Below are 12,048 nucleotides of genomic sequence, written 5' to 3' on the forward strand. Positions count from 1 at the left end.
ACCACTTCACTTACAAGTTCTCCCAATGTCAGATACACGTCCACCATCCCCTTCCGGGTAAGCTGGAACCACAGTTATTTTGTAAGGTGTGTCAGGCTGGAGAGATCTCAGGATGATATAATTTGTGTTCCCTGGTACTGTTGTCTGTTGGTTTAAAAAAAGTGGTGTGGTATTTAAATAAAGGATGAAACAATTGAGCATTTCAAGTCCGACTGTTACTGCAGATGTCAGTTTAAACTATTTTACATTTTCTTAATGATCCCAAAAAGGAATCTACAAATGAAGTCAGTGGGGCTACTCTGATTTATATCAGCTCAAGGTATCTGACCTAGTAATTATTACAAATTATATTCAAAAGCACATTTTCTTTTTACTTAAAGGCATAGCTACAGCCACATCTGTGCAACTTAACATGACAGACTGCAACTGCACGTTGGTTTAGAAGCCTGCTTCTGATGTCAAGGACCTCTGTATGCTTCCTAGGGTCATCTGTTAAAAAGGAAGTGACACTATCTTTTCCAAAATTGGAACACAGGAGAAACTTGAAACTGAAACTCAGCCAAAGAAAGAAACATTTGGCTGGATAATGTAAAGATAAATGTCCATATTCCACCCAATTTACACACAAATTATGAGTGATGGCTGGAAATACAAGATGCCAGCTGAAGAAACTTTCTTCTCCTTATGAAAAGCTATTTATATGGATACTGGAACTCTGAAGCAAAATAGCAGTTTTCTGGGTAGAGGAGAGTATCTTAGGCAAAACCAATGCAAAGGACTAATAGTGCTTTGTCAGTTTAAAAGTCAAATAGTTAAAGGGAAAGTTATTATTTAATTTAACTTTTAATTTAATGTTTATTACTCCTTCAGAATTACTTTCATTCTATTTATTCTATTCTACACAGGTTTTTATACTTCCCTCATCATTGTACTATCTGAGCACCTTCCACCAGTGCATTGAGTAACGTAGCTAACATCTGTCACGTCTAATTTGTTCTCTCTCTCATTCTCTCTCTCCAGGCAGGGAAATGTGGGTGCAGTGGAGTGTTTTGCTGTGGTAGCAGGGGTTTTGTGCTGTTGACTGTTTATTATTTTTAAGTGTGCACCCGCTGCTGTGTGTGTTTCTGTTAGAGGAAGTAGGTCAAAGAAGTGTGCCTTGAACTTAGGAGTGAAGGAGTTTGTTCCACAGGCCTGATAAAACTCTGTATTTAAGATTTATATTCATAGAATCATAGAATATCAGGGTTGGAAGGGACCTCAGGAAGTCATCTAGTCCAACCCCCTGCTCAAAGCAGGACCAATCCCCAATTTTTTCCCCAGATCCCTAAATGGCCCCCTCAAGGATTGAACTCACAACCCTGGGTTTAGCAGACCAATGCTCAAACCACTGAGCTATCCCTCCCCCCCAAATGATTCCATTCCCAGCAGTGATTGTTATTTGCTATGCTACACATTCCCTTGGAACTGACCTGGACTAATGGTGGACTTAGGACCAGATCCCACTGGTATCAACTCCAAAACCCGCAAGGATTGGTTTAAGACAAGGATTTGGCTCATAGCGCTATATCTCAACTCAGTTATTTTTAGAGTTCAGTACTAATAATATCACATAAATAAGTAACATTACATACTTGTAAAGGCAGGTAGTAACAAAAATCTCAGGTTAATACAGTAATACCACTTAGCACTTATATAGAGCTTCTCATCAATAGATCAGTGCTCTCTGAAAGACAGATAAGTGGCACTATCATTATTTTACTGGTGGGAAAACTGAGGTACAAAGAGGTGAATGGTAAGATTTTCAAAAGTGATTAGGCTCCTAATTTCCTTTTACAAGGTGTGATGTAGGCACCTAAATCACTGAGGTGTTTTTGAAAATGTTACCCAAAGTTACTTGAATAATGTCATACTATCGGTAGCAAAGATGGGAACAGAAATGAGATCTCCTAAGTCCTTATCCACTAGCCCATCCCCTTATGACAACATTCATGCCCATATATTTTGCCTTCAGAAGGAGAAGTGCAGGAGTTGCTGTGGAATACAGTTGCTCCCATGTGCTAACATCTAATCGCTGAAGATTTGCTTCTTAATATATTACATTAAAAAAGTGGTATTAAGTCATGAGCTCACTGACTTCCATGGAACTACTCCGAATTTATATTAGTGTAGCAGAGAACAGAATTTGCACAAGGTCTATATATATCCTTGTATTGGGGTGAGGCACTCATCATTGTCAATTTTTGTTCAGGGGGTTATACTGCAACTTATCTGGGACAACTAATAAGACCCACAAGAATGATTACCATTTCCTCTGCACCACCTGTTGTTGGCACATAATATACTTTATACTGGCGAGGACTTCCTTCAGCATGATCCCATCGTACACTCAGCGTGCTGGTGGTTGGATCATACACCCGGAGGTTCTTTACTGTGTTGAGTGGCTCTGAAATACATTGAAAGCCCTGTCAGACTGCTGAAATCACACTCCCTCTCAGGCAAATGCACTACAATTAACACAGAGAATGAAGCACACATGCTATGAAGGGAGGGGAAAAGATTTCTGATGTTTTCAAGTTGTGGGGTAGGGACAAAATGAGGTGGATTATACTCCAGAAGGTCCACACTATGAGACCTACCCCCTCACCCCCTCCCGCAAAACTAATCGATCTGCTGATCTCCAGCGCAAGGTATAAATGGTTTCACAGCCATTTGCTAATGGAGACACCACAGACAGTTCTTTTACTTACTGGTCTTGCCCCTGCCTGTCATCCGTCCTCCTTCCCCATCCACATACATAGACGATACAGTAATAGTGTATGGCGTGTCGGGTTGCAGCTTCTGTAGTACGACACTGTTCTGCCTCCCTCCTACCACGGTCTGGAGTAAAACAAAAATGAACCATTAAAATCACTTATTTACTAAGTCTTACTCTCTAGTAAAAAATATAAGTATTCGATACACACAACAGAATCCTGTATAGACTACATGGGGCATTGCTCCCATCATGATCAGAAAGCTCACTAATAAATTAAACAGTAATTATATTCAGTTCAGTGTGGCATATTCATTAAGGCTGGTTTTAAAAGACTACAGTAATACAAAGACAGCATTTGTTAAAAGATTTCCAAATCTATATATAACAATTAAATATAGACCTTCAATCTCTTTAGCGGCAATGTAAAGGAATTTCTTCCCAGACGGGTCCTGATCCATAGCCCATCAAAATCAATGGGAGTCTTTCCATTAACTTTCGAAGAGCTTTGGAGCAGGCATATCATGCCCATTGCTCAGGTGTATTTCAATAAATGATTATAACACTTTGTAGAGCTCTAAAACATAAATAGTTGTATAATATTAAAATCATGGAATTCTAGCCTCACTTTCACACATTTCGTTGCATGTTGATTCTAGAAATGTCCTAAACATTTTTGCTTTAATCCAAAAAGTACAATAAATCTTCTACTTCAATTATACTTAGACAGTTAACCATGTGACTTCAGCCCTTATCAGATCACATAAGTAAAGATTTATAGTGATGTGAGAATGGCACCACTCTAGCAGGCTCAATTTTCTTTCATTATGTGAAATCGGTGTTTTTATACATCGCTGAAAGTAGCCTAACAATCTTCTTATACAATTTGTACATTTTAACAGTCTACTGAATTCAGATGTTTATGCCACAGCAATTAGAATCTGTTGAAAATGGAGAACTCCCAAAATGAGTAAGCATTTAGACATCTGGACATTTTACTGGAGTCCAGATGTTTTTAACCTAGTGCCCATCCACTGACATATTCTAAATTTCAGAGTAATCTACAGTCTTTAGCAGAACAACCTTTAGCATATGCTAACAAAACAAGAAACTCAAATAAATGGGTTTAAATCCTTGTTATCTGTATACAGTTACTAAGGGCCAGAGTTTTAAAGGTGATTAGGTAGGTTCCTAAGTGCCTGCCTAACTCCTGTTGGAAGTAAGGCAGCCAGGCGCTTTTGAAAATACCCTCTTTAGGTGCCTAAATACCTTTACAAATCTGGTCCAAAGTCACTAGTATTTGCCCAGATCCTGGGGTGTGGCTTTAAGCCACCTTTCTCTTCCCTGGTCATGGAGCTGTTGGGCGCCCAACCAGTCTCTCAAAGCAACCTACAACCCCTTTTTGAAAATTTGGCTTTGAAAGTTTTCGATGAGGTACTGATATAATCCAGTAGTACCAGCAGTTCAATAAAATACCTACACCAAAAAGGTAGTCAATAAATTACCATCATATGGCTGGTAATGATTAGCAAATATTGATTTTGTTGATCAATATACCATGAATCCAAAAAATATATATAATGTATTATATAATATAAATGTGAGGCTTGGAAATGGCCACCTGGGTGATCACTAGTCCAATGGTTCTCAACATTTTTGTTCTGAGAAACACTCTCTAGGAGGAAGTCTCCTCATGGATTATTTCTTCTCCCAGTCCACTACAGATCTGCTCCCTAGGTGGGTGAGAATAATTGATCTAGTCCATCCCCTGTATCGCTGGAAGACAGAGTATTCATAAAAAGAAAAGGAGTACTTGTGGCACCTTAGATTTCTACAGAATGCCTCTTCTTTCCCTGTCTCACTTGAAAACCACCAGTTACAGATCACAGCCCCTCTTGGCAACTCATTCCCTGTTTAATTGACCTTATCACTGTTCTCTCTTGTTTACTGACTTTTCACTTTCACTGCACTGACTGTTGAAAACACACTCCCTTTTTGTTAATTCCTCACAGATATTTCTAGGCCTTTCTAACATACGTTGCTGCTTATTGACATGGGTTTGGATTTTTGAAGAATCACATATTTCACATTTCAATTCAAATATATGCTGTTCATAGAAAAGTAAACTTGAATGTGAAAACATCCAGCCAAATCTAAAGTAAATACCATACTGTGAACAGACACAATGCAAAAAACAGCTTCCTAGAAGGACTGGTAACCTAATAACTCTTTCCTGTACTGTTACTGATTTTTAGCAATAGAACTGGCTAAATCTGGTTATTTTGAACATTTTTCATAATGAACCAAAAGGGTAGACAATCAACTGGCCATGCTATTAATCAATAGGATTTGGTTTTGTTATTAGTAGCATACATTTCAGGTAAACTGGGTGACAAGCGGAGGGGCTGGATCAGTGGTTGCCAAACTGTGCTGTATGGACAACCAGTGGTGTACAGAGCACTAGCTGGTGGTCTGTGAGAAGCTGGTCACATGGTGCTGACTGTTCTCCTTGTTTACAGCACCTGAATCACATTAAAAGACGCTAAACGACCTTCAATGTTTTCCTAATATTACTTTCTCTCCTAAGCAGTTGCTGTAGTTCCATAGAGCTGTTACCAATTCACTACTGGAACAGCCGGTGGTCCACGCTATCTTGAATTAGTCACCATGACACAGTCCCTCTATTAGCATGTGAACCACACAGTGAAAATCTCAGACAAGCCCTGGACTGGAAGACGTTTGTGAATCACAGTTCTCTAGGACTTATATTTTGATATTTTTATTTGATTTGTACATATTTAAGGTAGAAATATAGCTAGTTTTACTTTATTATCTGATCTGTACAGATAATGGGATGCAAGACAATCTCAAGAAAATTGATTTTCCACATGGCCACTTTTTTCCCCATAGAGAACATATTAGTTTGGAAATTTATATTTAATACATAAATACCATATTTATTTTGACCATAAATTTTCATCTAAAAATGCCCCTGATTAATATCTGCACTGCTCTGATTTGAAACTTAATTGTTCTGACACACTAATCTTAAGAACTACATGATCAAATTTGTTTTTCATGGTCTAATAATTATAGTGCTTAAAAATTAGTTACCGATTGTTCAGCGCCATCCCCAGTTGTACGCTGGTAAGTGATCCTGTATCTCTGCACTCGGCCACTGGCTGGATCCCACTTTACAGTCAGGCTATTGGAAGTCGCATTGTACACCTGAAGGTTTCGTGGGCCGCTCTTTGGTGCTGAAGTTATTGAAGCACAGGTTAAGCACACAGTTCAAACAAAGGGTCAGATTCTGTACTCAGATGTGTGCCAGGATGCCACTGGCTTCACTGAGCCAGGCATGTGCAGAATTTGGCCCAAAGTTTTCAGAATACAACAAAGAAGAGAATTTAACTGGAATGTTAGTAAAATAACAAAGCATGTGTTAACCATATGTTTAGTATCATTCCAAATACAAAATTATATTTATTAATAAGCTGAGATCATCGTAAATACACTATTCAGTTTTAAATGGGAATTATGACTTCTTTAAATAACATGAAACCTGAGAATTCAGGTTCTTACCTTGTGTTGTTGGACGTATTGCAGGTACTAGGAAAAAGCACAAGAATTTTTTAGAAGTATTGCATATATGCCTTTAATTCTAATTTAATAGCTAATAATAATAATAATAATAATAATAATTAGGCAGTTAACTCACAGGATTAACTCAAAAAAATTAATCACAATTAAAAAAACTAATCACAGTTTTAATCACACTGTTAAACAATAGAATACCAATTGAAATGTATTAAATATTTTGGATGTTTTTCTACATTTTCATATATATTGTATTCTGTGTTGTAATTGAAATCAAAGTGTATATTATTTTTATTATAAATATTTGCACTGTAAAAATGATAAAAGAAATAATATTTTTCAGTTCACCTCATACAATTACTGTAGTGCAATCTCTTCATTCTGCAAGTGCATCTTACAAATGTAGAATTTTTTTTTGTTACATAACTGCACTCAAAAACAAAACAATGTAAAACTTCAGAGCCTACAAGTCCACTCAGTCCTACTTCTTGTTCAGCCAATCGCTAAGACAGACAAGTTTGTTTACATTTACAGGAGATAATGCTGTCCTTTTCTTATTTACAATGTCACCAGAAAGTGAGAGCAGGCATTTGTATGGCACTTTTGTAGCGGCATTGCAAGGTATTTACGTGCCAGATATGCTAAACATTCATATGCCCCTTCATGCTTTGGCCACCATTGCAGGGGACATGCATTAATTAAATTTGTGACTGAACTCCTTGGGGGAGAACTGTATGTCCCTTCCTCTGTTTTACCCACATTCTGCCATATATTTCATGTTATAGCAGTCTTGGATGATGACCCAGCACATGTTAATTTTAAGAACACTTTCACCATAGATTTGACAAAATGCAGAGAAGGTACCAGTGTGAGATTTGTAAAGATAGTTACAGCATTCAACCCTAGGTTTAAAAATCTGAACTGCCTAACAAAATCTGAGAGGGAGGAGGTGTGGAGCATGCTTTCAGAAATCTTAAAAGAGCAACACTCCAATGTGAAAACTACAGAACCTGAACCACCAAAAAAGAAAATCAACCTTCTGCTAACGGCATCTGACTCAGATAATGAAAATAACATGCGTTGGTCTGCAGTGCTTTGGATTGTTATCGAACAGAACCCGTCATCAGCAACAATGTGTGTCACCTGGAATGGTGGTTGAAGCACGAAGGAACATATGAATCTTTAGCATATCTGGCAGGTAAATATCTTGCGACACTGGCTACAACAGTGCCATGCAAACGCCTGTTCTCAGTTTAAACAAGAAGTGGGCAGCATTATCTCCTGAAAATGTAAACAAACTTGTTTGTCTGAGCAATTGACTGAACAAGAAGTAAGACTGAGTGGACTTGTAGGCTCTAAAATTTTACATTTTTATTTTTGAATGCAGTTTTTTGTATGTAATTCTACATTTGCAAGTTCAACTTTCATGATAAAGAGATTGCACTACAGTACTTGTATTAGGTGAATTGAAAAATACTATTTCTTTTGTTTTTTACAGTTCAAATACTTGTAATAAAAATAAGTATAAAGAGCACTGTACACTTTGTATTCTGTGTTGTAATTGAAATCTATATATTTGAAAATCTACAAAACATCCAAAAAGATTTAAATAAATGCATTCTATTATTGTTTAACAGTACGATTAATCGCGTGATTAATCACAATAAAATTTTTAATCACTTGGCAGCCCTAATAATAATAATAATAATAATTAATAATACACATTATCCCTTTTAGGGAATTGATTACTTACATGTCCGCTCACTGCCAATCAAGTCATCACTTTCGGATTCATCAGGATAGATGGCAGTAACTGAGACATCATATAGGGTGTCTGGGTTCAGATTTTCGAAAACCAGAGTATTTTCATCGCCATTTAGGATGGTCTGGTCGTGGGAGGAAAGAAAGGAGATAACAGAGCATTTTTCTTTACATTGTGACATTTTAGTTGGCTGCAAATATTGGATCAGATCCTGAAAACCTCTCCACATACAATTCCCACCGAAGGGTTTCCAAGATTGAGGCCATTCACAAATTTAATTTCAGATAAAAAATAGTGCTCTGAGAGGGTCCTAAAGAAAACTGCATGTTGACTATTCATTCCTACCTCCTGCTTTTCTGTTCCACCATAGGGTCCCCAGGTGATTCTATAGAGAGCCACATCTGGAGCTCCATGGTCCCAAGTGCCTCTGAAACTTTGCTTTGTTACTTCTGTGAGTCTGAGATTGACTGGTGCTGGTACAGGCACTATTATGAAGAAAGGAAAAATACTTCTCAAAACAAACAAACAAAAGATACAGCCTATAAACTAAGAATAATCACAATCACAAAGCTCCATTAATAAACAACTTTCTATGCAACAGAGTATGCTCCCAGACACATTTCCAATGACTTTAATAGTAAATTGTAGTGTTACTCAGCACTTATACAGAGCAATTTGTCTTTCATACGGCCAGGTCCTCAGCTAATATAAACTGGCACAGCTCCATTGACTTCAGTAGAACTACACCGATTCATAGCAGCTGAAGTTCTGGTACATAGATTTCCCAGAAGGTATAATTATACCATCTAGTCTGACCTCCTGCATAAATAATCTTTAGAACTTCACCCAAGAATTCCTGCACTGAACCCAATATCTTGTGGCTGAACACTTTCCTTGATGAGCTGTTTTTTCTATCACTGACAAAAAATCTGCTAGGTTAAAAAACTTTTCAGTATCAGCCTTCTTTTCCTTGTGTAGGATCTGAGTATTTTATAAAAGGGCAGAGGGCTATTCCCATTTTACAGATGAGGAAACTGAGACAAACAGTGGCTTATGTGAGGCCACACAGTTTATCAATGACACAACTGGGAACAGAACCCACATGTCCTGATTCCTAATGCTATGCCTTATCCACTAGACAGCTTCAGAAGTTGCATAGGTCCCAGAGAGCAGAATTCTGCCCTCTAAGCATTTTACTTAATAAGAAGAATTTAGAATTCTCAAAGTGCAGGTTTAAGAAATGGATTACATGATATTGCTGCCTAAATTCTACAATAAAATGCAGCACATTTTGCTTAAACAGAATTTAAGAAATTCTAAGAAATTCTAAGAAATTCTAAGAAATTCTAAGAAAACATATTTAATAGCAGAGTTAAATTAAATATTCCCACAACTTACAAGTGGTAGCTTTAGCAGCTACTGGGATAGATTCTCCTTCATCATATACTGCAACGAGTTGTATATCATACGGAGTTTGTGAGAGAAGACTAGAAAGGACTGTGCTCGTTTTTGATTTATCAACTTCCACCTAGAAACAAAAATAAAGGCAGCAGAATTGTAAATTGACACACAGTTAAATTTCTGTCCCTATACATGCACATTAATATATTGTAGTCATTGCTACAAAAAAAAAGACCAAGATATTCTGGGATAATTTTGCACTCCTTTTCGGGGTGCAATTTGTACCTACATTGTTGCACCTGCACTTGAACTGTGGGTACAAATCTGGGTACTCATACCTCTGACTACCTGACTGTAGCTACTCAAACGACTTGTTTTGCACCAAGTACTGTAACTGGCACCTAGAGTTAACTTCAAGTCACCAGGGCCTGATGAAATACATCATAGAATTCTCAAGGAGCTGACAGAGGCAATATCTAAGCCATTAGCAATTATCTTCAAAAGTCATGGAAGACAGGAGAGATTCCAGAGGACTGGAAAAGGGCAAATATAGTTACAATCTATAAAAAGTGGAATAAGGACAGCCCAGGGAATTACAGATCAGTCAGCTTAACTTCAGTACCCAGAAAGATAATGGAGCAAATAATTAAGCAATTACTTTGCAAACACCTGGAAGATAATAAGATGATAAGTAAAAGTGAGCATGGATTTGTCAAGAACAAATCGTGTCAAACCAATAGCTTTCTTTGACAGGATAACAAGCTTGTGAATGGGGGGAAGCAGTAGATGTGGTATATCTTGACTTTAGTAAGGCTTTTGATACTGTCTCACATGACCTCATAAAAAAACTAGGGAAATACAACCTATATATAGCTACTATAAGGTGGGTGCATAATTGGTGGGAAAGTAGTTATCAGTGGTTCACAGTCAAGCTGGAAGGGCATATCAAGAGAGGTCCTGCAGGGATCAGTTCTGAGTCTGGTTCTGATCAATACCTTCATCAATGATTTAGATAATGGCATAGAGAGAGTACACTTATAAAGTTTGTGGATGATACCAAGCAAGGAGGGGTTGCAAGTGCTTTGGAGGATAGATTTAAAATTAAAAATGATCTGGACCAACTGAAGAAATGGTCTGAAATAAATAGGATGAAATTCAATAAGGACAAATGCAAAGTACTCCACTTAGGAGGGAACAATCAGTTGCACACATACAAAATGTGCCTAGGAAGGAGTACTGTAGAAAGGGACCTGAGGGGTCATAGTGGATCACAAGCTAAATATGAGTCAACAGTGTAACACTGTGGCAAAAAAAGCATACATCATTCTGGGATATATTAGCAGGAGTGCTGTAAGCAAGACACAAGAAGTAATTCTTCCACTCTACTTTGTGCTGATTAGGCCTCAACTGGAGTACTGTGTCCAGTTCTGGGTACCACATTTCAGGAAAAATGTGGACGAATTGGAGAAAGTCTAGAGAAGAGCAACAAAAATGATTAAAGGTCTAGAAAACATGACCTGTGGCGGAAGATTGAAAAAATTGGGTTTGTTTAGACTGGAGAAGAAAAGACTGAGAAGGGTCATGATATGCATTTTCAATACATAAAAGGTGGTTAGAAAGAGGAGGGAGGAATATTGTAGCTGCCAACAGCTGATGTTCTCTGTTTTTATTACCTGTTTCTAATATTATATTTAAGCTTCTTACAGTAAAACAATCTTCAGTTAGTTGCTAAAATGCTTTCCACCTACCTCTTTTGGTTCGTCTCCCAAAGTTGTTTTGTATCTCAATAGGTATTTGCGGACTTTTCCTGGGGCAGGATCCCAAATGACATTCATGCTGCTGTGAGTAATGTCTCTAACCCTCAAGCTTTTGGCTCCAGCTAAAGGTACTGTAAAATAGGAATAATAATATACAACTACCATTCTCAAAGTGGAAAGGAAACTCTTCTTGCATCTTTTTTTGTTAAAAAAAAAAAAAAAAGCCAAAAACGTAACAAAGGGAATCCCTGTTTTGGTCACCTGATGAGTCATTTCAACAAATTATCCAGCCACCACAATAGTTGAAGAACTGTACTCTGCTCATGTTGGTGATTTCAAAATTACTCAATTGGCTGGAAAAGGGCCAGAGCTCCTTCTTATAAACATAATTTCAATGCCATTTAAAGGAGGTTGGTTTAATTAGAAAATACAGGTAACGCCTTTTTAAATAAATACCATTTCAAATGTGTTTATTGCTTTTAAATAAGCCTTTTGGCACCCAAATCCTAGTTACTATATTTAGGTGAACAGTCCCACCGAACTCAATGATGTGAGTAAATCAAGCAGAATTTAGCCCTTAGTAGCTACAGGTAATGTGAGATAGTCCAACTTTTCCTTTACCTTTAGCCATCTTCCACTTTAATTGTTAAAATACTAAATCTTTTTGAAAAGAGGTATAAGTAGGCTCACAATAAAATAAATCCACTGTAATCTGCTGTTTGCAAGTTGTTAGCCAAATTGCCCTTCCTTTATCAAGCTCTCTTGAGCTCAATAAGGGA

General features: G+C 37.4%; 1 protein-coding gene across 1 annotated transcript in view; it reads right to left on the reverse strand.

The window, feature by feature from the left end:
- Positions 1-12,048, reverse strand: part of COL12A1 (collagen type XII alpha 1 chain) — a 130,396-nt gene that overhangs the window by 56,971 nt on the left and 61,377 nt on the right. Inside the window, 9 exon segments of the mRNA XM_073336466.2 lie at positions 15-144; positions 2,304-2,443; positions 2,748-2,877; positions 5,867-6,009; positions 6,335-6,361; positions 8,103-8,235; positions 8,457-8,596; positions 9,510-9,639; positions 11,261-11,400. Of these exon segments, the coding sequence (XP_073192567.2) occupies positions 15-144; positions 2,304-2,443; positions 2,748-2,877; positions 5,867-6,009; positions 6,335-6,361; positions 8,103-8,235; positions 8,457-8,596; positions 9,510-9,639; positions 11,261-11,400 (1,113 nt within the window).

Source organism: Lepidochelys kempii, chromosome 3 (genome assembly GCF_965140285.1).
Source record: "Lepidochelys kempii isolate rLepKem1 chromosome 3, rLepKem1.hap1, whole genome shotgun sequence".
NCBI lineage: Eukaryota > Metazoa > Chordata > Testudines > Cheloniidae > Lepidochelys > Lepidochelys kempii.